Below are 26,716 nucleotides of genomic sequence, written 5' to 3'. Positions count from 1 at the left end.
ATGGGATCTTGGGCCAGATGCACTAAACTTCAAAAGTGATAAAATGGAGAGAGATAAACAGCCAGCCAATCAGCTCCTAACTGCCATGCCACAGGCTGTGTTTGAAAAATGTAAGACAGGAGCTGATTCGCTGGCTGTTTATCACTCTCCATCATATCACTTTTCAAGCTTAGTGCCTTTGGCCCCTTATTGGCTATTGGCTGTCACATGTTTTGACTCCAAAACATGTGACAGCCTGACCGTAACAGCAATAGCAAAGATCCGGTTTTCAGATCTGGATAAATCCTAACCTGCACATCTCTAGTTTAGGCACTAGTAGGGGGGCTAGTAAGGGGACTAGTAGGGGGGCTTTTGACCACCAACATCCTGAGCACCAGGATTTCAGCGTTTAATATACACGGACATCTATAAAGACCCATCGATAAGGCCGTGAACACAGATATGATGTCATCAAATCCTTGGAAATAGTTCAGACCGAAGCCGAAACTTTTTAAAGTTCTTAAAATGAAGATAGAAAAACAGAGGGACTAAAATGAAATGAGATCATTTGGCCGACCTGCGTGTAAGGATAAGACGCAGATGTTGCTTAGCGTTGGGAACAATAGACAGGTGTCCTGCTGCGGATACTGATTCCCAGTAATTACACTACTGCCACTGCGGGCTTGTGCGCGGATATCATCTGCGATATATCACCTGACACTTCCACATTACCGCGCTCTATAAATGTCATTGTCATGACAACCCTCATTTAGTAACGTCAGTTAATTTACATTTATTTTTGGGACGGGAGGATGGTGAGGATTAATCTATTCCAATTCTGACCCTTTGACATCATGACTCTGACCGCTGTATCAAATGCCCGGTGGGAAGTAATAAGACGGGACAGTGCAGCAACCTGCTCAGAGAATGATATAATAATCATATACAATGATAACCGCGTACAGATGTAGTGTGGGTGATGCAGACCTCAGACCGGAGAGGGCTCAGACCCTAACACCACTTTATTTTACTGCAGAGGCCGGATTTAGAGATGCAAGAATTTACTTACTTACATCTCCGATGTGCTGAAATGTGCGCATCCGCAGGATCTGTACCGAGTGTCTACTGGGGTGTTAACACAAAGGGCATTAGTAATTAGATTTGACAGACCAACATAATAGAAGGTAATTCAGAGATCTTAGTTACTTTTCTGATATCGAAGGTCCCTAAACTGCATGATAACAGCACCCATTCTGGGCCATATAATTGCCCGGAAATCGGGTCCCCTCCCGCCCGCCCCAGAAAGGTAGGCAAGCCTCCCAGAATCGTGCCCAACCTTCATGGCACAAATGACACATAGTGCGTCATTGTAGCCCCCCCCCCCCCCCCCCCGCAGTGCCTGAAATACTAGAAAGGGGAGTGGCTACAAGGACGCGATCATGCTGGCCTGGCCTCCAAATGAGTCATACCTGTCTAGCACCGCCCCCGTCCCACCCCTTTCAGCTGCCCCGGCCCCCTGCCTCACAAGAACTGTCTGCTGTAAGGCTACATGATAACAGCACTTACCAATATATCTGCTGCATACAAAGATTCAGCTTTTGTGCTAAAGATTCCATCACTGAATCAGGCCCAAAGTTTGCACAAACTTCCTGTAGAAACACACTCTATAATAATAATAATAATAATGAAAATAATTTAAGCATTGAATTCAGATAGTCTTAACTTAAGTGTGAGGAAATAAAACTGTAAGTACAGATGGAGTGCGGCTCGTCTAGCGGGGATCTGGCGGTCGGATCTCCAAGCACCAGCCCCCGCCAGCCGCCGGAGAGGGACCCACACGCATGAAACGCTCAAGCGTCCCCTTCTGACTGAGATCACCGTCGGTCCCCGTCGCCTCTTTGCCGTTCCCCAACTTTTTTTTTAGCCTTGCTTCCACCCAGAGGAATCTGCAGGCGGTGCGGATTACACTGTGTGTCAACCTCTGAAATGCCGACTCTTCCTCAGTGACAGTAGCTGTGTGCCGCTTGACATTATCATGCAGTGTATGGCTCCTGTCAATGAGGAGGAGCCGGCTGTGTGCAGGGAGAGTCTCTGAGGGCAGCTCAGCGAGGTCTGGGCATTCCCACGCAGTGACGGAGATAAGGGCACGCAGTCAGGCCACACCCACTTCCTGTTATACCACCACTGCTCTTTGTTTGGGCCCGTTTACCACAATAGATGTAACACCCCAGTGACCCTGCTGCTTCCACCTCAGAACCTGACTCTTCGGGGTTAATATACTAAGATGGGATTTCTATTGAAGATGGGATGTTGTCCATAGCAACCAATCAGATTCTATCTTTTATCTTCTAGAAGGTGCTAAATCAATAAGAAAAATAATGTGATTGGTTGCTATGGGAAACATCACATCTTCAAAAGAAGTCCCATCTTTGTAAATTCATCCATACATGTCACCTAGCCCACATTACACTGTTACATCATAGTTACCTCCCCTCCTGACATAGCAGAAATCTCCCTCTCTCCCTCATTAGTCTAGCAATCTCCCTCATGTCACCTAGCCCACATTACACTGTTACATCATAGTTACCTCCCCTCCTGACATAGCAGAAATCTCCCTCTTTCCTCATTACTCTAGCAATCTCCCTCATGTCACCTAGCCCACATTACACTGTTACACCATAGTTACCTCCCCTCCTGCATTCTGCAGGAGACTCCCTGACATAGCAGCAATCTCCCTCATTAGTCTAGCAATCTCCCTCATGTCACCTAGCCCACATTACACTGTTACACCATAGTTACCTCCCCTCCTGCATTCTGCAGGAGACTCCCTGACATAGCAGTAAATCTCCCTCTCTCCCTCATTAGTCTAGTAATCTCCCTCATGTCACCTAGCCCACATTACACTGTTACATCATAGTTACCTCCCCTCCTGCATTCTGCAGGAGACTCCCTGACATAGCGGCAATCTCCCTCTCTCCCTCATTAGTCTAGTAATCTCCCTCATGTCACCTAGCCCACATTACAGTGTTACATCATAGTTACCTCCCATCCTGCATTCTGCAGGAGACTCCCTGACATAACAGCAATCTCCCTCTTTCCCTCATTAGTCTAGCAATCTCCCTCATGTCACCTAGCCCACATCACACTGTTACATCATAGTTACCTCCCCTCCTGCATTCTGCAGGAGACTCCCTGACATAGCAGCAATCTCCCTCTCTCCCTCATTAGTCTAGCAATCTCCCTCATGTCACCTAACCCATATTACACTGTTACATCATAGTTATCTCCCCTAATGCATTCTGCAGGAGACTCCCTGACATAGCAGCAATCTCCCTCTCTCCCTCATTAGTCTAGCAATCTCCCCCATGTCACCTAGCCCACATTACACTGTTACACCATAGTTACCTCACCTCCTGCATTCTGCAGGAGACTCCCTGACATAGCAGCAATCTCCCTCTCTCCCTCATTAGTCTAGCAATCTCCCTCACGTCACCTAGCCCACATTACACTGTTACACCATAGTTACCTCCCCTCCTGCATTCTGCAGGAGACTCCCTGACATAGCAGCAATCTCCCTTTCTCCCTCATTAGTCTAGCAATCTCCCTCATGTCACCTAGCCCACTTTACACTGTTACATCATAGTTATCTCCCCTAATGCATTCTGCAGGAGACTCCCTGACATAGCAGCAATCTCCCTCTTTCCCTCATTTGTCTAGCAATCTCCCTCATGTCACCTAGCCCACATTACACTGTTACATCATAGTTACCTCCCCTCCTGCATTCTGCAGGAGACTCCCTGACATAGCAGCAATCTCCCTCTCTCCCTCATTAGTCTAGTAATCTCCCTCATGTCACATAGCCCACATTACACTGTTACATCATAGTTACCTCCCCTCCTGCATTCTGCAGGAGACTCCCTGACATAGCAGCAATCTCCCTATCTCCCTCATTAGTCTAGCAATCTCCCTCATGTCACCTAGCCCACATTACACAGTTACATAATAGTTACCTCCCCTCCTGCATTCTGCAGGAGACTCCCTGACATAGCAGCAATCTCTCTCTCTCCCTCATTAGTCTAGCAATCTCCCTCATGTCACATAGCCCACATTACACTGTTACATCATAGTTACCTCCCCTCCTGCATTCTGCAGGAGACTCCCTGACATAGCAGCAATCTCCCTCTCTCCCTCATTAGTCTAGCAATCTACCTTATGTCACCTAGCCCCAATTACACTGTTACATCATAGTTACCTCCCCTCCAGGAGACTCCCTGACATAGCAGCAATCTCCCTCTCTCCCTCATTAGTCTAGTAAACTCCCTCATGTCACCTAGCCCACATTCCAATGTTACACCATAGTTACCTCCCCTCCTGCATTCTGCAGGAAACTCTCTGACATAGCAGCAATCTCCCTCTCTCCCTCATTAGTCTAGCAATCTCCCTCATGTCACATAAATCACATTACACTGTTACATCATAGTTATCTCCCCTCCTGCATTCTGCAGGAGAATCCCTGACATAGCAACAATCTCCCTCTCTCCCTCATTAGTCTAGCAATCTCCCTCATGTGACCTAGCCCACATTACACTGTTACATCATAGTTACCTCCCCTCCTGCATTCTGCAGGAGACTCCCTGACATAGCAGCAATCTCTCTCTCTCCCTCATTAGTCTAGCAATCTCCCTCATGTCACATAGCCCACATTACACTGTTACATCATAGTTACCTCCCCTCCTGCATTCTGCAGGAGACTCCCTGACATAGCAGCAATCTCCCTCTCTCCCTCATTAGTCTAGCAATCTACCTTATGTCACCTAGCCCCAATTACACTGTTACATCATAGTTACCTCCCCTCCAGGAGACTCCCTGACATAGCAGCAATCTCCTTCTCTCCCTCAGTAGTCTAGCAATCTCCCTAATGCGACCTAGCCCACATTACACGTTTACATCATAGTTACCACCCCTCCTGCATTCTTCAGGAGACTCCCTGACATAGCAGCAATCTCCCTCGCTCCCTCATTAGTCTAGCAATCTCCCTCAAGTCACTGAGCCCACATTACACTGTTACAGCATAGTTTCCTCTGCTTCTGCATTCTACAGGAGACTCCCTGATATAGCAGCAATCTCCCTCTATCCCTCATTAGTCTAGCAATCTACCTTATGTCATCTAGCCCACATTACACTGTTACATCATAGTTACCTCCCCTCCTGCATTCTGCAGGAGTCTCCCTGACATAGCTTCAATCTCCCTCTCTCCCTCATTAGTCTAGCAATCTCCCTCATGTCACCTAGCCCACATTATACTGTTACATAATAGTTACCTCCCCTCCTGCATTCTGCAGGAGACTCCCTGACATAGCAGCAATCTCCCTCTCTCCCTCATTAGTCTAGCAATCTCCCTCATGTCACCTAGCCCACATTACACTGTTACATCATAGTTACCTCCCCTCCTGCATTCTGTAGGAGACTTACCGACATAGCAGCAATCTCCCTCTCTCCCTCATTAGTCTAGTAAACTCCCTCATGTCACCTAGCCCACATTACAATGTTACACCATAGTTACCTCCCCTCCTGCATTCTGCAAGAAACTCCCTGACATAGCAGCAATCTCCCTCTCTCCATCATTAGTCTAGCAATCTCCCTCATGTCACATAGCTCACATTACACTGTTACATCATAGATATCTCCCCTCCTGCATTCTGCAGGAGACTCCCTGACATAGCAGCAATCTCCCTCCCTAGTCTAGCAATCTCCCTCATGTCACCTAGCCCACATTACACTGTTGCATCATAGTTACCTCCCCTCCTGCATTCTGCGGGAGACTCCCTGACATAGCAGCAATCTCCCTCTCTCCCTCATTAGTGTAGCAATCTCCCTCATGTCACATAGCCCACATTACACTGTTACATCATAGTTACCTCCCCTCCTGCATTCTGCAGGAGACTCCCTGACATAGCAGCAATCTTCCTCTCTCCCTCATTAGTCTAGCAATCTCCCTAATGTCAACTAGCCTACATTACACTTTTGCATCATAGTTACCTCCCCTCCTGCATTCTGCAGGAGACTCCCTGACATAGCAGCAATCTCCCTCTCTCCCTCATTAGTCTAGCAATCTCCCTCATGTCACCTAGCCCACTTTACACTGTTACATCATAGTTATCTCCCCTAATGCATTCTGCAGGAGACTCCCTGACATAGCAGCAATCTCCCTCTCTCCCTCATTAGTCTAGCAATCTCCCCCATGTCACCTAGCCCACATTACACTGTTACACCATAGTTACCTCACCTCCTGCATTCTGCAGGAGACTCCCTGACATAGCAGCAATCTCCCTCTCTCCCTCATTAGTCTAGCAATCTCCCTCACGTCACCTAGCCCACATTACACTGTTACACCATAGTTACCTCCCCTCCTGCATTCTGCTGGAGACTCCCTGACATAGCAGCAATCTCCCTCTCTCCCTCATCAGTCTAGCAATCTCCCTCATGTCACCTAGCCCACTTTACACTGTTACATCATAGTTATCTCCCCTAATGCATTCTGCAGGAGACTCCCTGACATAGCAGCAATCTCCCTCTTTCCCTCATTTGTCTAGCAATCTCCCTCATGTCACCTAGCCCACATTACACTGTTACATCATAGTTACCTCCCCTCCTGCATTCTGCAGGAGACTCTCTGACATAGCAGCAATCTCCCTCTCTCCCTCATTAGTCTAGTAATCTCCCTCATGTCACATAGCCCACATTACACTGTTACATCATAGTTACCTCCCCTCCTGCATTCTGCAGGAGACTCCCTGACATAGCAGCAATCTCCCTATCTCCCTCATTAGTCTAGCAATCTCCCTCATGTCACCTAGCCCACATTACACAGTTACATAATAGTTACCTCCCCTCCTGCATTCTGCAGGAGACTCCCTGACATAGCAGCAATCTCCCTCTCTCCCTCATTAGTCTAGTAAACTCCCTCATGTCACCTAGCCCACATTCCAATGTTACACCATAGTTACCTCCCCTCCTGCATTCTGCAGGAAACTCTCTGACATAGCAGCAATCTCCCTCTCTCCCTCATTAGTCTAGCAATCTCCCTCATGTCACATAAATCACATTACACTGTTACATCAGAAGTTATCTCCCCTCCTGCATTCTGCAGGAGAATCCCTGACATAGCAACAATCTCCCTCTCTCCCTCATTAGTCTAGCAATCTCCCTCATGTGACCTAGCCCACATTACACTGTTACATCATAGTTACCTCCCCTCCTGCATTCTGCAGGAGACTCCCTGACATAGCAGCAATCTCTCTCTCTCCCTCATTAGTCTAGCAATCTCCCTCATGTCACATAGCCCACATTACACTGTTACATCATAGTTACCTCCCCTCCTGCATTCTGCAGGAGACTCCCTGACATAGCAGCAATCTCCCTCTCTCCCTCATTAGTCTAGCAATCTACCTTATGTCACCTAGCCCCAATTACACTGTTACATCATAGTTACCTCCCCTCCAGGAGACTCACTGACATAGCAGCAATCTCCCTCTCTCCCTCATTAGTCTAGTAAACTCCCTCATGTCACCTAGCCCACATTACAATGTTACACCATAGTTACCTCCCCTCCTGCATTCTGCAAGAAACTCCCTGACATAGCAGCAATCTCCCTCTCTCCATCATTAGTCTAGCAATCTCCCTCATGTCACATAGCTCACATTACACTGTTACATCATAGATATCTCCCCTCCTGCATTCTGCAGGAGACTCCCTGACATAGCAGCAATCTCCCTCCCTAGTCTAGCAATCTCCCTCATGTCACCTAGCCCACATTACACTGTTGCATCATAGTTACCTCCCCTCCTGCATTCTGCGGGAGACTCCCTGACATAGCAGCAATCTCCCTCTCTCCCTCATTAGTGTAGCAATCTCCCTCATGTCACATAGCCCACATTACACTGTTACATCATAGTTACCTCCCCTCCTGCATTCTGCAGGAGACTCCCTGACATAGCAGCAATCTTCCTCTCTCCCTCATTAGTCTAGCAATCTCCCTAATGTCAACTAGCCTACATTACACTTTTGCATCATAGTTACCTCCCCTCCTGCATTCTGCAGGAGACTCCCTGACATAGCAGCAATCTCCCTCTCTCCCTCATTAGTCTAGCAATCTCCCTCATGTCACCTAGCCCACTTTACACTGTTACATCATAGTTATCTCCCCTAATGCATTCTGCAGGAGACTCCCTGACATAGCAGCAATCTCCCTCTCTCCCTCATTAGTCTAGCAATCTCCCCCATGTCACCTAGCCCACATTACACTGTTACACCATAGTTACCTCACCTCCTGCATTCTGCAGGAGACTCCCTGACATAGCAGCAATCTCCCTCTCTCCCTCATTAGTCTAGCAATCTCCCTCACGTCACCTAGCCCACATTACACTGTTACACCATAGTTACCTCCCCTCCTGCATTCTGCTGGAGACTCCCTGACATAGCAGCAATCTCCCTCTCTCCCTCATCAGTCTAGCAATCTCCCTCATGTCACCTAGCCCACTTTACACTGTTACATCATAGTTATCTCCCCTAATGCATTCTGCAGGAGACTCCCTGACATAGCAGCAATCTCCCTCTTTCCCTCATTTGTCTAGCAATCTCCCTCATGTCACCTAGCCCACATTACACTGTTACATCATAGTTACCTCCCCTCCTGCATTCTGCAGGAGACTCCCTGACATAGCAGCAATCTCCCTCTCTCCCTCATTAGTCTAGTAATCTCCCTCATGTCACATAGCCCACATTACACTGTTACATCATAGTTACCTCCCCTCCTGCATTCTGCAGGAGACTCCCTGACATAGCAGCAATCTCCCTATCTCCCTCATTAGTCTAGCAATCTCCCTCATGTCACCTAGCCCACATTACACAGTTACATAATAGTTACCTCCCCTCCTGCATTCTGCAGGAGACTCCCTGACATAGCAGCAATCTCCCTCTCTCCCTCATTAGTCTAGTAAACTCCCTCATGTCACCTAGCCCACATTCCAATGTTACACCATAGTTACCTCCCCTCCTGCATTCTGCAGGAAACTCTCTGACATAGCAGCAATCTCCCTCTCTCCCTCATTAGTCTAGCAATCTCCCTCATGTCACATAAATCACATTACACTGTTACATCATAGTTATCTCCCCTCCTGCATTCTGCAGGAGAATCCCTGACATAGCAACAATCTCCCTCTCTCCCTCATTAGTCTAGCAATCTCCCTCATGTGACCTAGCCCACATTACACTGTTACATCATAGTTACCTCCCCTCCTGCATTCTGCAGGAGACTCCCTGACATAGCAGCAATCTCTCTCTCTCCCTCATTAGTCTAGCAATCTCCCTCATGTCACATAGCCCACATTACACTGTTACATCATAGTTACCTCCCCTCCTGCATTCTGCAGGAGACTCCCTGACATAGCAGCAATCTCCCTCTCTCCCTCATTAGTCTAGCAATCTACCTTATGTCACCTAGCCCCAATTACACTGTTACATCATAGTTACCTCCCCTCCAGGAGACTCACTGACATAGCAGCAATCTCCTTCTCTCCCTCAGTAGTCTAGCAATCTCCCTAATGCGACCTAGCCCACATTACACGTTTACATCATAGTTACCACCCCTCCTGCATTCTTCAGGAGACTCCCTGACATAGCAGCAATCTCCCTCGCTCCCTCATTAGTCTAGCAATCTCCCTCAAGTCACTGAGCCCACATTACACTGTTACAGCATAGTTTCCTCTGCTTCTGCATTCTACAGGAGACTCCCTGATATAGCAGCAATCTCCCTCTATCCCTCATTAGTCTAGCAATCTACCTTATGTCATCTAGCCCACATTACACTGTTACATCATAGTTACCTCCCCTCCTGCATTCTGCAGGAGTCTCCCTGACATAGCTTCAATCTCCCTCTCTCCCTCATTAGTCTAGCAATCTCCCTCATGTCACCTAGCCCACATTATACTGTTACATAATAGTTACCTCCCCTCCTGCATTCTGCAGGAGACTCCCTGACATAGCAGCAATCTCCCTCTCTCCCTCATTAGTCTAGCAATCTCCCTCATGTCACCTAGCCCACATTACACTGTTACATCATAGTTACCTCCCCTCCTGCATTCTGTAGGAGACTTACCGACATAGCAGCAATCTCCCTCTCTCCCTCATTAGTCTAGTAAACTCCCTCATGTCACCTAGCCCACATTACAATGTTACACCATAGTTACCTCCCCTCCTGCATTCTGCAAGAAACTCCCTGACATAGCAGCAATCTCCCTCTCTCCCTCATTAGTCTAGCAATCTCCCTCATGTCACATAGCTCACATTACACTGTTACATCATAGATATCTCCCCTCCTGCATTCTGCAGGAGACTCCCTGACATAGCAGCAATCTCCCTCCCTAGTCTAGCAATCTCCCTCATGTCACCTAGCCCACATTACACTGTTGCATCATAGTTACCTCCCCTCCTGCATTCTGCGGGAGACTCCCTGACATAGCAGCAATCTCCCTCTCTCCCTCATTAGTGTAGCAATCTCCCTCATGTCACATAGCCCACATTACACTGTTACATCATAGTTACCTCCCCTCCTGCATTCTGCAGGAGACTCCCTGACATAGCAGCAATCTTCCTCTCTCCCTCATTAGTCTAGCAATCTCCCTAATGTCAACTAGCCTACATTACACTTTTGCATCATAGTTACCTCCCCTCCTGCATTCTGCAGGAGACTCCCTGACATAGCAGCAATTTCTCTCTCTCCCTCAGTAGTCTAGCAATCACCCTAATGTCACCTAGCCCACAATATACTGTTACATCATAGTTACCACCCCTCCTGCATTCTGCAGGAGACTCCCTGACATAGCAGCAATCTCCCTCGCTCCCTCATTAGTCTAGCATCCTCCCTCACGTCACCGAGCCCACATTACACTGTTACATCATAGTTTCCTCTGCTTCTGCATTCTAGAGGAGACTCCCTGACATAGCAGCAATCTCCCTCTATCCCTCATTAGTCTAGCAATCTACCTTATGTCACCTAGCCCACATTACACTGTTACATCATAGTTACCTCCCCTCCTGCATTCTGCAGGAGACTCCCTGACATAGCTTCAATCTCCCTCTCTCCCTCATTAGTCTAGCAATCTCCCTCATGTCACCTATCCCACATTACACTCTTACATCATAGTTATTTCCCCTCCTGCATTCTGCAGGAGACTCCCTGACATACCAGCAATCTCCCTCTCTCCCTCATTAGTCTACCAATCTCCCTCATGTCACCTAGCCCACATTACACTGTTACATCATAGTTACCACCCATCCTGCATTCTGCAGGAGACTCCCTGACATAGCAGCAATCTCCCTCTCTCCCTCATTAGTCTAGTAATCTCCCTTATGTCACCTAACCCACATTACACTGTTACATCATAGTTACCTCCCCTCCTGCATTCTGCAGGAGACTCCCTGACATAGCAGCAATCTCCCTCTATCCCTCATTAGTCTAGCAATCTCCCTCATGTCACCTTGCCTACATTACACTGTTACATCATAGTTACCTCCCCTCCTGCATTCTGCAGGAGACTCCCTGACATAGCAGCAATCTCCCTCTCTCCCTCATTAGTCTAGTAATCTCCCTTATGTCACCTAGCCCACATTACACTGTTACATCATAGTTACCTCCCCTCCTGCAATCTGCAGGAGACTCCCTGACATAGCAGCAATCTCCCTCTCTTCCTGATTAGTCTAGCAATCTCTCTCATGTCACCTAGCCCACATTACATGGTTACACTATATTTACCTCTACTCCTGCATTCTGCAGGAGACTCCCTGATATAGCAGCAATCTCCCTCATTAGTCTAGCAATCTCCCTCATGTCACCTAGCCCACATTACACTGCTACATCAGTTACCTCCCCTCCTGCATTCTGCAGGAGACTCCCTGACATAGCAGCAATCTTCCTCTCTCCCTCATTAGTCTAGTAATCTCCCTTATGTCACCTAACCCACATTACACTGTTACATCATAGTTACCTCCCCTCCTGCATTCTGCAGGAGACTCCCTGACATAGCAGCAATCTCCCTCTCTCCCTCATTAGTCTAGCAATCTTCCTCATGTCACCTAGCCCACATTACACTGTAACATCATAGTTACCTCCCCTCCTGCATTCTGCAGGAGACTCCCTGACATAGCAGCAATCTCCCTCTCTCCCTCATTAGTCTACTAATCTCCCTCATGTCACCTAGCCCACATTACACTGTTACATCATAGTTACCTCCCCTCCTGCATTATACAGGAGACTCCCTGACATAGCAGCAATCTCCCTCATTAGACTAGCAATCATCCTCATGTCACCTAGCCCACATTACACTGTTACATCATAGTTACCTCCCCTCCTGCATTCTGCAGGGGACTCCCTGACATAGCAGCAATCTCCCTCTCTCCCTCATTAGCCTAGCAATCTCCCTCATGTCACCTAGACCACATTACACTGTTACATCATAGTAACCTACCCTCCTGCATTCTGCAGGAGACTCCCTGACATAGCAGCAATCTCCCTCCCTCCCTCATTAGTCTAGCAATCTCCCTCATGTCACCTAGCCCACATTACACTGTTACATTTTGGGGGGAAAAAGGAATGAGAGACAGATACATTTACATTGAATCATCAGCACCATTTCCCAGCACTTTACCAAGTATGGTAGCTCTTACTAACTGCTTTGGGCTCATCTACATTTGTACAGTATATAAGTCATTTTACAAGATTCCTCTCAGATGTAGCAGTACACACCCACGCTTCTACACAATCTCTTTTCACATTCTCTCCATATATGGAACTAGACATGCCCTTTGTGTGGAGCATGACACACCCCCTCAATGGGGCGCTGTGTAAAATTCTGCTATCAACTATAATCTCCCTGAAACTAGTTTTCAAAAGTAGGCAAGTATGCCCCAATGAAACCAGCAGCCAATGAGCTAAACCTTTGGGATCAGATAGAGCGGTGTGTGTAATTAGGGGACTCGTCCTGTACTTTGTCCAGCCCATCGGGATATCAGAGGGTCTCAATTAATAGGTTACTGTTTTGGGGGGCTTTTCATTTGCAAATTTCAAAACCATCTTTGGTACTTGTTTAGTTACTAGCATGGCCGCGCGATACTTCCGGGTTCGGCGCTCAACAAATTTTCCAAAATAAATTAAATAAACTCCATGCCAACGTGGATAGTTCATACCCCCACTATTCACGTTGCCCCCACTATCCACGTTGGCATGGAGTTGATTTTAGATAGTGTAGCGAGCCACTGAGCCCGTAGCGTGGGCGAGCCCCACAAGAGGACCCAGACGCGCGGCCATGCTGCAGCCGTGAAACTAAAGAAGTACCCCATCTTTAACATAACGTTCTATTTGTCCCACCTACGCTGCATTCCCAGGTTGGGGCTACGAGACCCCCAGGCGTTTAGAACATTTCCAGCTTGTTTCCTGATTTTGCCCACGAGTCATGGAGGAGACCCTGGCTTAGAAATTAAGCTGGGGGATAGGTACAAATACTGGGTACAATCTGCTCCTATCGTATTGCCTTCTCTGTAAACACTTATATGAGCTGCAGACATAATGACAGATTTAATGTAGATTATCACAGCCCCATTAGACAGAGATGAGATCCACGTTCCCTTCTTCCCCTATTCTTTCTACAGCATCATTTAGTGATGAACAACAGACAAATGGACAATGAGGGCATGATTCAGTTGTCCTCGCTGGGCTGGGAGTTTTCGGAGCTCAGGGGTGCTCACAACTGCTGTGTAGCCCAGGAGTCGGGACCCCCTGCCAATCAGGCTGCAAGCGACTCGCAAACAGAAAAAATAGTCAAAGCTGCTCACAGCCGGGCCTCGCACATGTGCATTGCGGCCAATGCGCATGTGTAGTAGCACAACCATCGCCCAGGGTCCGAATTCGGACCTGGCCGAAAGGATCTAGTTCAGACCCTAAGGGTGAAATGTAATAGGATGAGAGATTCAGAAAGTGAGAGATTTGGTAAGAAATCTCCAGTTTTTTTAAAGCGGCAATCATTTACACTGCAAAACCAGTTTGATTGTGGAGTATAAATGATTGCCGCTTTAAAAAAACTGGAGATTTCTTACCAAATCTCTCACTTTCTGAATCTCTCATCCTATTACATTTCACCCTAAGTGCCAGAATGAAAGGGAAAATGTTGCAAGAAAATGAATGGACATATATAAATAATGATGTTATTTTATACTGTTGTCTTAATGATAGTGCATTTAAGTTCACCAATGCCCTCAACTTGCAACCAGCAGAGCGCATTTCCATTTATCCCTAGTTTGGCAATACACAGCAAATTTAGCTTTTTTTTGTGAAACTGCAATACTTCAAAATGACCAGCAGATGGCAGCAAAGTCACAGTTTTCTAAAAAGAAAAACATTGTACAGTACTGTACATTGATAACTATATCTTGCAGAGTGCAGAGCTGATTCAGGGTTGGGAGTAAAGCAAAAAGGCGCCACCACCCTTTTCACACCTGAATGTACTAATGGGAAATTAGGCTAGAATTCTGAACATTCTCTTTTAACTGCCCATTAGTACATTCAGGTAATACTAAAAGCCCTTAAATTCTCTTTTTAGTAACCAGATGGCATTTTCCACGTTTGTAATGTTAGATGCAATATGCCTGAAAAAAAAAAATGTTATGTAATGTTTATAAAAAATATTGGAGGGAGCCCTGTGATAATAAGGGTATCTTTAGATAGCGTTATCCAGGCTTCCCACCACTTTCCCAACTCCGGCCCAGCCCTCTCTGCTTGGTCAGATCGTGGCAGCCTCCATGTTCTGACCAATTAGGACAGTTCCATTCTTTCCTATCGGAGTTCACCTGCAAATTCCTGTCTACATTATCCCTAGACCTAACTCATCAACCCTAGTGCTGGTAATGGAAAAAATGGGGGCACCCTATTCTCTTTGCCCCACCTCCCTCTCCCCTAATTTTCCCAATACCAGCTTAGGCAGAAGCGCTAAGGCTGGTGCTGTTTAAAGGGGATGAAAACACACTGGAGTGGGTGTGGTATGGTGTTCTGACAGGGGGAATCCGACTGCTGGTGCTCTGACAGGGGGGTGAGTGCAAAGAAGCCCCTTGCGGGATCTTCGCTCAACACAGGTTCTGTTCTCCCTCTATGCAGGCATGGCCAAACTATATCCCTCCAGCTGTCGTGAAACTACAAGTCCCATCATGCCTTGCCACAGATTTGCTATTAGGGCATGCTAAAGCTATGGCAAGGCATGCTGGTATGTGTAGTTTCACAATAGCTGGAGGGCCATCTTGTGGCCATTCCTGGTATAGGGGTTTGACAATGTCTTGGTGGACAGTGACTAGGTCGATTCCTAAAAACGTTCCATAAGTCGACATTAAAAGAAGGTCGACACAAGCTTAAGCGTGTCTGAAACTTTCTAAAGTGCGGTGGCTTTGAACAAATGCATTATGGTATATTTAGCCCACGCTGTAGTTCTTAGTGCATAGCGAATAACCCAATCACGTAACAGCGATGTGTCTGTATCACTAACATAGATTAATATCATTCATCCCCACTAGAATAGTTACTGATAACTACTAAAGCATGGCCCAATATGACGCTCCCATATACTGTAATGATGTTTACGCTGTGATAAATATTTCCCTTCTAGAAAGAGGCAGCAACGCTCATTTCAGACAGAAAGGTATCGTATGATTGTTACATTGTTACACGTCCTCTGTGTCTGTCATTCCTATCATTTATCTAGTATATACAGTACTGTATGTGGTGATCAATGTGTTATACTGTAACCGCCACAACAGGCTGCCCTGATGGTGGAATCAGAGCAATTCAGGGGTGAAGGGAGGCAGCAGGAAGCCACAGACTGAGAGTTATACAGCGGGAGGAGCAGGGTCCCCGGCAGCACAGAGTATATCAGGAGATGAGTGATGTGTCGGTGAGGACAGGGCTGCATGTGACAGGGGCAGTGACATGATGTGAGGAGGGGAATGGAGGCAGCAGGAAGCCACAGACTGAGAGTTATATAGTGGGAGGAGCAGGGTCCCCAGCAGCACAGAGTATATCAGGAGATGAGTGATGTGTCGGTGAGGACAGGGCTGCATGTGACAGGGGCAGTGACATGATGTGAGGAGGGGAATGGGGGCAGCAGGAAGCCACAGACTGAGAGTTATACAGCGGGAGGAGCAGGGTCCCCGGCAGCACAGAGTATATCAGGAGATGAGTGATGTGTCAGTGAGGACAGGGCTGCATGTGACAGGGGCAGTGACATGCTGTGAGGAGGGGAATGGAGGCAGCAGGAAGCCACAGACTGAAAGTTATATAGTGGGAGGAGCAGGGTCCCCAGCAGCACAGAGTATATCAGGAGATGAGTGATGTGTCAGTGAGGACGGGGCTGCATGTGACAGGGGCAGTGACATGATGTGAGGAGGGGAATGGAGGCAGCAGGAAGCCACAGACTGAGAGTTATATAGTGGGAGGAGCAGGGTCCTCAGCAGCACAGAGTATATCAGGAGATGAGTGATGTGTCAGTGAGGACAGGGCTGCATGTGACAGGGGCAGTGACATGATGTGAGGAGGGGAATGGAGGCAGCAGGAAGCCACAGACTGAGAGTTATATAGTGGGAGGAGCAGGGTCCCCAGCAGCACTGAGTATATCAGGAGATGAGTGATGTGTCAGTGAGGACAGGGCTGCATGTGACAGGGGCAGTGACATGATGTGAGGAGAGGAATGGGGGCAGCAGGAAGCCACAGACTGAGAGTTATATAGTGGGAGGAGCAGGGTCCCCAGCAGCACAGAGTATATCAGGAGATGAGTGATGTGTCAGTGAGGACAGGGCTGCATGTGACAGGGGCAGTGACATGATGTGAGGAGGGGAATGGGGGCAGCAGGAAGCCACAGACTGAGGGTTATATAGTGGGAGGAGCAGGGTCCCCAGCAGCACAGAGTATATCAGGAGATGAGTGATGTGTCAGTGAGGACAGGGCTGCATGTGACAGGGGCAGTGACATAATGTGAGGAGGGGAATGGGTGCAGCAGGTAGTCACAGACTGAGAGTTATATAGTGGGAGGAGCAGGGTCCCCAGCAGCACAAAGTATATCAGGAGATGAGTGATGTGTCAGTGAGGACAGGGCTGCATGTGACAGGGGCAGTGACATGATGTGAGGAGGGGAATGGAGGAAGCAGAATGCCACAGACTGAGAGTTATACAGCGGGAGGAGCAGGGTCCCCAGCAGCACAGAGTATATCAGGAGATGAGGGATGCGTCAGAGAGGACAGGGCTGCATGTGACAGGGGCAGTGACATGATGTGAGGATGGGAATGGGGAAGCAGGAAGCCACAGACTGAGAGTTATATAGTGGGAGGAGCAGGGTCCCCAGCAGCACAGAGTACATCAGGAGACGAGTGATGTGTCAGTGAGGACAGGGCTGCATGTGACAGGGGCAGTGACATGATGTGAGGAGGGGAATGGGGGCAGCAGGAAGCCACAGACTGAGAGTTATATAGTGGGAGGAGCAGGGTCCCCAGCAGCACAGAGCATATCAGGAGATGAGTGCTGTGTCAGTGAGGACAGGGCTGCATGTGACAGGGGCAGTGACATGATGTGAGGAGGAGAAAGGAGGCAGCAGGAAGCCACAGGCTGAGAGTTACATAGCGGGAGGAGCAGGGTCTCCAGCAGCACAGAGTATATCAGGAGATGAGTGATGTGTCAGTGAGGACAGGGCTGCATGTGACAGGGGCAGTGACATGATGTGAGGAGGGGAATGGAGGCAGCAGGAAGCCACAGACTGAGAGTTATATAGTGGGATGAGCAGGGTCCCCAGCAGCACAGAGTATATCAGGAGATGAGTGATGTGTCAGTGAGGACAGGGCTGCATGTGACAGGAGCAGTGACATGACGTGAGGAGGCGAATGGAGGCAGCAGGAAGCGACAGACTAAGTGTTATATAGTGGGAGGAGCAGGGTCCCCAGCAGCACAGAGTATCTCAGGAGATGAGTGATGTGTCAGTGAGGACAGGGCTGCATGTGACAGAGGCAGTGACATGATGTGAGGAGGGGAATGGAGGCAGCAGGAAGCCACAGACTGAGAGTTATATAGTGGGAGGAGCAGGGTCCCAGCAGCACAGAGTATATCGGGAGATGAGTGATGTGTCAGTGAGGACAGGGCTGCATGTGACAGGGGCAGTGACATGATGTGAGGAGGGGAATGGAGGCAGCAGGAAGCCACAGACTGAGAGTTATATAGTGGGAGGAGCAGGGTCCCAGCAGCACAGAGTATATCGGGAGATGAGTGATGTGTCAGTGAGGACAGGGCTGCATGTGACAGGGGCAGTGACATGATGTGAGGAGGGGAATGGAGGCAGCAGGAAGCCACAGACTGGGAGTTATATAGTGGGAGGAGCAGGGTCCCCAGCAGCACAGAGTATATCAGGAGATGAGTGATGTGTTAGTGAGGACAGGGCTGCATGTGACAGGGGCAGTGACATAATGTGAGGAGGGGAATGGGGGCAGCAGGAAGCCACAGACAGAGTTATATAGTGGGAGGAGCAGGGTCCCCAGCAGCACAGAGTATATCAGGCGATGAGTCATGTGTCAGTGAGGACAGGGCTGCATGTGACAGGGGCAGTGACATGATGTGAGGAGGGGAATGGGGGCACCAGGAAGCCACAGACTGAGAGTTATATAGTGGGAGGAGCAGGGTCTTCAGCAGCACAGAGTATATCAGGAGATGAGTGATGTGTCAGTGAGGACAGGGCTGCATGTGACAGGGGCAGTGACATGATGTGAGGAGGGGAATGGAGGCAGCAGTAAGCCACAGACTATTACCCCTTTCAGACATACGCGAAAATCACGGGTTTTTTCACATGAACGCGCCCAAACCCGGGACTAGTGTATGTCTGAAAGGGTATACCCGGGATTTCACTCCCGGATACTGAGCACTTGCAATTGACCAGGGTTTTTCCCGGTATTTAACTCCCGGGTATAATACCCGGCTTATGTCTGAATGGGTTTACCCGGGTTTTTCAGTTTTAAAAATGTGATGTTGCTTATTTTGCTGCCGGGGGTGCGTGTCCCATTTTAATGATGAAACACTGAAATGCTTGAAAAGCCTGGCTTATGTGTGAAAGGGGTATACCCGGGTATTTCCCGGATTTGAAGTGTAGTGTGAAAGGGGGTCTGTTACTAAATTCCAGGGAGTGACCTGGGTTGAAAATCCCGGGTAAACCTGGCCAAAATCCTGGGTAGTATATCTAAAAGGGGAGTTATACAGTGGGAGGAGCAGGGTCCCCAGCAGCACAGAGTATATCAGGAGATGAGGGATGTGTCAGTGAGGACAGGGCTGCATGTGACATGATGTGAGGAGGGGAATGGAGGCAGCAGGAAGCCACAGACTGAGAGTTATACAGTGGGAGGAGCAGGGTCCCCATCATAACAGAGTATATCAGGAGATGAGGGATGTGTCAGTGAGGACAGGGCTGCATGTGACAGGGGCAGTGACATGTTGTGAGGAGGGGAATGGAGGCAGCAGGAAGACACAGACTGAGAGTTATAAAGTGGGAGGAGCAGGGTCCCCAGCAGCACAGAGTATATCAGGAGATGAGTGAGGTGTCAGTGAGGACAGGGCTGCATGTGACAGGGGCAGTGACATGATGTGAGGAGGGGAATGGAGGCAGCAGGAAGCCACAGACTTAGAGTTATATAGTGGGAGGAGCAGGATCACCAGCAGCACAGAGTATATCAGGAGATGAGGGATGTGTCAGGGAGTACAGGGCTGCATGTGACAGGGGCAGTGACATGATGTGAGGAGGGGAATGGGGGCAGCAGGAAGCCACAAACTTGGAGTTATATAGTGGAGGAGCAGGGTCCCCAGCAGCACAGAGTATATCAGGAGATGAGTGATGTGTCAGTAAGGATAGGGCTGCATGTGACAGGGGCAGTGACATGGTGTGAGGAGGGGAATTGGGCAGCAGGAAGCCACATAATGAGAGTTATATAGTGGGAGGAGCAGGATCACCAGCAGCACAGAGTATATCAGGATATGAGTGATGTGTCAGGGAGGACAGGGCTGCATGTGACAGGGGCAGTTACATGATGTGAGGAGGGGAATAGGGGCAGCAGGAAGCCACAGACTGAGAGTTATATAATGGGAGGAGCAGTGTCCCCAGCAGCACAGAGTATATCAGGAGACGAGTGATGTGTCATTAAGGACAGGGCTGCATGTGACAGGGGCAGTGACATGATGTGAGGAGGGGAATGGGGGCAGCAGGAAGCCACAGACTGAGAGTTATACAGCGGGAGGAGCAGGGTCCCCAGCAGCACAGAGTATATGAGGAGATAAGTGATGTGTCACTGAGGAAAGGTCTGCATGTGACAGGAGCAGTGACATGATGTGAGGAGGGGAATGGAGGCAGCAGTAAGCCACAGTCTGAGAGTTATATAGTGTGAGGAGCAGGGTCCCCCAGCAGCACAGAGTATATCAGGAGATGAGTGATGTGTCAGTGAGGACAGGGCTACATGTGACAGGGGCAGTGACATGATGTGAGGAGGGGAATGGAGGCAGCAGGAAGCCACAGGCTGAGAGTTATATAGTGGGAGGAGCAGGGTCCCCAGCAGCACAGAGTATATCAGGAGATATGGGATGTGTCAGTGAGGACAGGTCTGCATGTGACAGGGGCAGTGACATGATGTGAGGAGGGGAATGGGGGCAGCAGGAAGCCACAGACTGAGAGTTATATATTGGGAGGAGCAGGGTCCCCAGCAGCACAGAGTATATCAGGAGATGAGTCATGTGTCAGTGAGGACAGGGTTGCATGTGACAGAGGCAGTGATATGATGGGAGGAGGGGAATGGGGGCAGCAGGAAGCCACAGACTGAGAATATATAGTGGGAGGAGCAGGATCACCAGCAGCACAGAGTATATCAGGATATGAGTGATGTGTCAGGGAGGACAGGGCTGCATGTGACAGGGGCAGTTACATGATGTGAGGAGGGGAATAGGGGCAGCAGGAAGCCTCAGACTCAGATTAATATGGTGGGAGGAGCAGGGTCCCCAGCAGCACAGAGTATATCAGGAGACGAGTGATGTGTCATTAAGGACAGGGCTGCATGTGACAGGGGCAGTGACATGATGTGAGGAGGGGAATGGGGGCATCAGGAAGCCACAGACTGAGAGTTATATAGTGGGAGGAGCAGGGTTCCCAGCAGCACAGAGTATATCAGGAGATAAGTGATGTGTCAGTGAGGACAGGGCTGCATGTGACAGGGGCAGTGACATGATGTGAGGAGGGAAATGGGGGCAGCAGGAAGCCACAGACTGAGAGTTATATAGTGGGAGGAGCAGGGTCCCCAGCAGCACAGAGTATATCAGGAGATGAGTGATGTACCAGTGAGGAAAGGCCTGCATGTGACAGGGGCAGTGACATGATGTGAGGAGGGGAATGGGGGCAGCAGGAAGCCACAGACTGAGAGTTATATAGTGGGAGGAGCAGGGTCCCCAGCAGCACAGAGTATATCAGGAGATGAGGGATGTGTCAGTGAGGACAGGTCTGCATGTTACAGGGGCAGTGACATGATGTGAGGAGGGGAATGGGGGCAGCAGGAAGCCACAGACTGAGAGTTATATATTGGGAGGAGCAGGGTCCCCAGCAGCACAGAGTATATCAGGAGATGAGTCATGTGTCAGTGAGGACAGGTCTGCATGTGACAGGGGCAGTGACATGATGTGAGGAGGGGAATGGGGGCAGCAGGAAGCTACAGACTGAGAGTTATATATTGGGAGGAGCAGGGTCCCCAGCAGCACAGAGTATATCAGGAGATGAGTCATGTGTCAGTGAGGACAGGGTTGCATGTGACAGGGGCAGTTACATGATGGGAGGAGGGGAATGGGGGCAGCAGGAAGCCACAGACTGAGAATATATAGTGGGAGGAGCAGGATCACCAGCAGCACAGAGTATATCAGGATATGAGTGATGTGTCAGGGAGGACAGGGCTGCATGTGACAGGGGCAGTTACATGATGTGAGGAGGGGAATAGGGGCAGCAGGAAGCCTCAGACTGAGATTTATATGGTGGGAGGAGCAGGGTCCACAGCAGCACAGAGTATATCAGGAGACGAGTGATGTGTCATTAAGGACAGGGCTGCATGTGACAGGGGCAGTGACATGATGTGAGGAGGGGAATGGGGGCAGCAGAAAGCCACAGTCTGAGAGTTATATAGCGGGAGGAGCAGGGTCCCCAGCACCACAGAGTATATTGGGAGATGTGTGATGTGTCACTGAGGACAGGGCTGTATGTGACAGGGGCAGGGACATGATGTGAGGATGGGAATGGGGGCATCAGGAAGCCACAGACTGAGAGTTATATAGTGGGAGGAGCAGGGTCTCCAGCAGCACAGAGTATATCAGGAGATGAGTGATCTGTCAGTGAGGACAGGGCTGCATGTGACAGGGGCAGTGACATGATGTGAGGAGGGGAATGGGGGCAGCAGGAAGCCACAGACTGAGAGTTATATAGTGGGAGGAGCAGGGTCCCCAGCAGCACAGAGTATATCAGGAGATGAGGGATGTGTCAGTGAGGACAGGTCTGCATGTGACAGGGACAGTGACATGATGTGAGGAGGGGAATGGGGGCAGCAGGAAGCCACAGACTGAGAGTTATATAGTGGGAGGAGCAGGGTCCCCAGCAGCACAGAGTATATCAGGAGATGAGTGATGTGTCAGTGAGGACAGGGCTGCGTGTGACGGGCAGTGACATGATGTGAGGAGGGGAATGGGGGCAGCAGGAAGCCACAGACTGAGAGTTATATAGTGGGAGGAGCAGGGTCCCCAGCAGCACAGAGTATATCAGGAGATGAGTGATGTGTCAGTGAGGACAGGGCTGCATGTGACAGGGGCAGTGACATGATGTGAGGAGGGGAATGGAGGCAGCAGGAAGTCACAGACTGAGAGTTATATAGTGGGAGGTGCAGGGTCCCCAGCAGCACAGAGTATATCAGGAGGTGAGGGATGTGTCAGTGAGGACAGGGCTGCATGTGACAGGGGCAGTGACATGATGTGAGGAGGGGAATGGGGGCAGCAGGAAGCCACAGACTGACAATTATATAGTGGGAGGAGCAGGGTCCCCAGCAGCACAGAGTATATCAGCAGATGAGTGATGTGTCAGTGAGGACAGGGCTGCATGTGACAGGGGCAGTGACATGATGTGAGGAGGGTAATGGGGGCAGCAGGTGTCACAGACTGAGAGTTATATGGTGGGAGGCGCAGGGTCCCCAGCAGCACAGAGTGTATCAGGAGATGAGTGATGTGTCAGTGAAGACACGGCTGCATGTGACTGGAGCAGTGACATGATGTGAGGAGGGGAATGGAGGCAGCAGGAAGCCACAGACTGAGAGTTATATAGTGGGAGGAGCAGGGTCCCCAGCAGCACAGAGTATATCAGGAGATGAGTGATGTGTCAGTGAGGACAGGGCTGCATGTGACAGGGGCAGTGACATGATGTGAGGAGGGGAATGGAGGCAGCAGGAAGCCACAGACTGAGAGTTATATAGTGGGAGGAGCAGGGTCCCCAGCAGCACAGAGTGTATCAGGAGATGAGTGATGTATCAGTAAGGACAGGGCTGCATGTGATAGGGGCAGTGACATGATGTGAGGAGGGGAATGGGGGCAGCAGGGAGCCACAGACTGAGAGTCGTATATAACTGTACTCACAGTAGATCATATTTTCATTTTATTTGATTGCTTTATTCAGATGCTGCTGTTTTAGTCCTCGCACAGATCATGAACTCTTACAACATGTCTGCTAGTACATTGTTATACCACTAGGGGGTGCATGTGTGACCAATGCTCTCATATCCGTCACCCCCTCTGTGTTATCACTTTAGATCTACAAATGCAGATTACAGGAGAATATTTGCTGCTCTGGGCGGAGCAGAGATACAGTGGCAGCTTTGTTACTTCATGCACAGGCTGTGATACACTACTAGGTGCCCAGCGTCTGTATATTAGGGCAACTGCCTACTCAGGGTCCTGTGACATGCCACACACTGTCCGACCAAGCCGCCGCATGCCTCTCACCATAGTTTATTCCACAAAATATGTGTCTCATTCACAGTAATAATGCGGCAAAAGTACAATGCATGGGTACAATGTGGGAAGGGGCATCATGATTTGGACACAAATCCACTGTATACCACATTCATTCACTTCACTTTAAATTCAGAGCTTTTTCTTATTGATTTACAATACTCTTTATAAAATAACACATATAAATATACTGCAGGACCCAGGACTCAAACCCATAACCTACTACATTTCAGTTAAACACTTTTATTCATTGAGCGATTTGCTCCTGCATAAAACAAAAACTTTGAGATCTTTAAGTATATGAATCTACCTGTACATTTTTTTGTAAAAAAAAATATCTGCATATCAATTGAGCAGATCTATGTAGTGTGCGGCCACACATCCAATCCCATGCAGACACACACTACATAGATCTGCTCAGCTGCAACGATGATCATTTTTTCATGAAATACAAGGTGAGATTCAAATTGTTACAATTCTCCAGCTGTCTATGCTGGGTCAGATGGTTTATTAATAAAATGTCTGACTGCAATGTCGCAGAGTCCCGGGTATGTCAGCATTTTGAAATATAATCAAGGAATTGACAACAGAAGGGGTGGGAGAGAGGGAGAGGGGTAGTCAGGAGAGGCTCCGCTTATAAGAGATGGGAAGCTACAAGAGAAATTTAATAACACATATACAAGTGTCATCAACAGCGCCCCCTACCCTGCTTTGCTCTGTACTGTAACCCTGCCTATGAGTAACACTACAATATGAAATGAGGCTTCATTTAGTGGAAAAGGTTTATTTTTCTTGTCTGTATGAACATGTGACAAGTGAATGAAAAAGCGCTAGTTGTGAATGAGCCCCTTCTGCTTTGCAGATATTGAAGTGCAATAAAATGGATTGTTAGCACCCAAAGTGCGATTGCCCAGTGACTGGCAGCAGATGGGTGGAGAGAATTACTAGACAACGTTTGAGAGCTGAATGTTGATTGTAATTCCATATTTACCGTATCTCACTATTTATATAAACGCTTGCTCTATGCTTAGAAAACAAGGTCAGTATTTGTGTAACAGATGTTGTAGAATCGGTCTTGAAGATCTGTTGTTCCTCCGGACGTCCACTAGGGGAGCTGTGACATTGTACAATAGATTTAAAAAAAAGTTTTAACAGTTTCACATCTCAGAAGAGGGGGCGGGGCTTAAATGACACAAAATGCAGCGATCGCGTCGTTTTAGCCCAGCCCCCTCTCTGTGGACCCGCGATTTCAGGTAATTACACCAGCGGGCAAGGGGGGATCGAGGGGCAATTAGCAGAATGCGGGAGACTTGCCCACCTTCCCAGGGGGCCGGGAGAAGGATCCGATTTCTGGGAGGCTCCCGGCCATTCCGGGAGGGTAAGCAAGCCTGGAGTAATGTTTGAACAATTAAATTATATACATTAATATAAATGAAAAGGTTCCCCTTTCTGAGGTTCAGGGGTACACTGTATTTACTATGGCAACCAATCAGATTCTACTTATCATTTATCCAGCACCTTCCAGTACAGGGATGGGAAATCTTTGGACCTCCAGCTGTTGTTGAACTACATATCACAGCACGCCCTGCTACAGTTTTGCTACTTGGCCATGCTAAAAACTGTTGCAGGACATGCTGGGATGTGTAGTTCAACAGCAGCTCAAGGACCAAAGGTTCCCCATCCCTGTTGTAATAGATAATGGGGGTTATTCTAATCCCCTCTCTCCCCCTCACTCCCACATGTGCAGATGCCGGGTGCGAACGGGTATGGCATACTGCAACTTCCCCATCCCATTCGCACCCACCGGTGTAAGCGGAGGGCGTGGGGCGGCGGCGGATGGACGCGTCCATGGGAACACGCAGTGTTTCATGGGCATTCCCATGGAAGGGAGGCAGTGATGCGGTTCCCAGGGTCGGGCAGCTGACATCCCCGGATGGCAGCTACCCGCCCTGTTCTCGTAAAGGGCTCACGCAAAGCTAAGGCACCTGAGATGCCTTCATTTTGCATGAGAGGGGGCGGGGGGCTGTGCGAGTGGCAGGTGGCGTTAAGTCCACACGCAATGCTGCGGAATTCACAGCATTGCGTGTGAACCAGAATAAGGTCCAATATCCAGGATATATATATAAAATGTGCAGTTCTGCGCCTTGTCCAGGAGATGGCAGCACAAGCTTAGTTATGACTATTGGGCCATGACTCAGACTGACACACTGTTATTATGCAGCCGGTGTAGAGTAATAAATTCAGTGTATGAATATTCGGCTTGATTTAATATTTATAGAGCCAGTCTCCCACTTGTAACCTTGGACTAGATCCTGGGATTTACAGTTTCATTTAAAGTTAGTGGCAGAATCTCTAGATGATCATTAATATAATATGTGGCAAATTAAAATTCACAATTCACTTCCCCAGGACTCACTTGCTGTAAGGATAATCAATAAGCCCCTTCGTAATTACCTTCTTAGGAACAAGGAGAGTATATGCTACATTGTATCGTGTGCAGGACGGCGGTTGTGTAGCCACGCCCACTATTAATGTAGCACACACTGTTATTAATGACTCGGGAGTTTTCGTTTGCTTGAAATGAAACATCGATTCGCAGCCTAC

At 48.8% G+C, this 26,716-nt stretch overlaps 1 protein-coding gene across 1 annotated transcript in view; it reads left to right on the top strand.

The window, feature by feature from the left end:
• LSAMP (limbic system associated membrane protein) overlaps positions 1–15,742 on the top strand; it is a 38,910-nt gene extending 23,168 nt beyond the window's left edge. Inside the window, exon 5 of the mRNA XM_083170649.1 lies at positions 15,684–15,742. Coding sequence (XP_083026775.1) covers positions 15,684–15,727 — 44 coding nt within the window. The 3' untranslated portion in view covers positions 15,728–15,742. The remainder of the gene's footprint in view (positions 1–15,683) is intronic.
• The last annotated feature ends 10,974 nt before the right edge of the window (positions 15,743–26,716 follow it).

Source organism: Crinia signifera, chromosome 2, assembly GCF_055691185.1.
Source record: "Crinia signifera chromosome 2, ASM5569118v1, whole genome shotgun sequence".
NCBI lineage: Eukaryota > Metazoa > Chordata > Amphibia > Anura > Myobatrachidae > Crinia > Crinia signifera.
The sequence above is the reverse complement of the archived record's forward strand: the minus strand, read 5'-3'. Positions and strand labels throughout refer to the sequence as shown.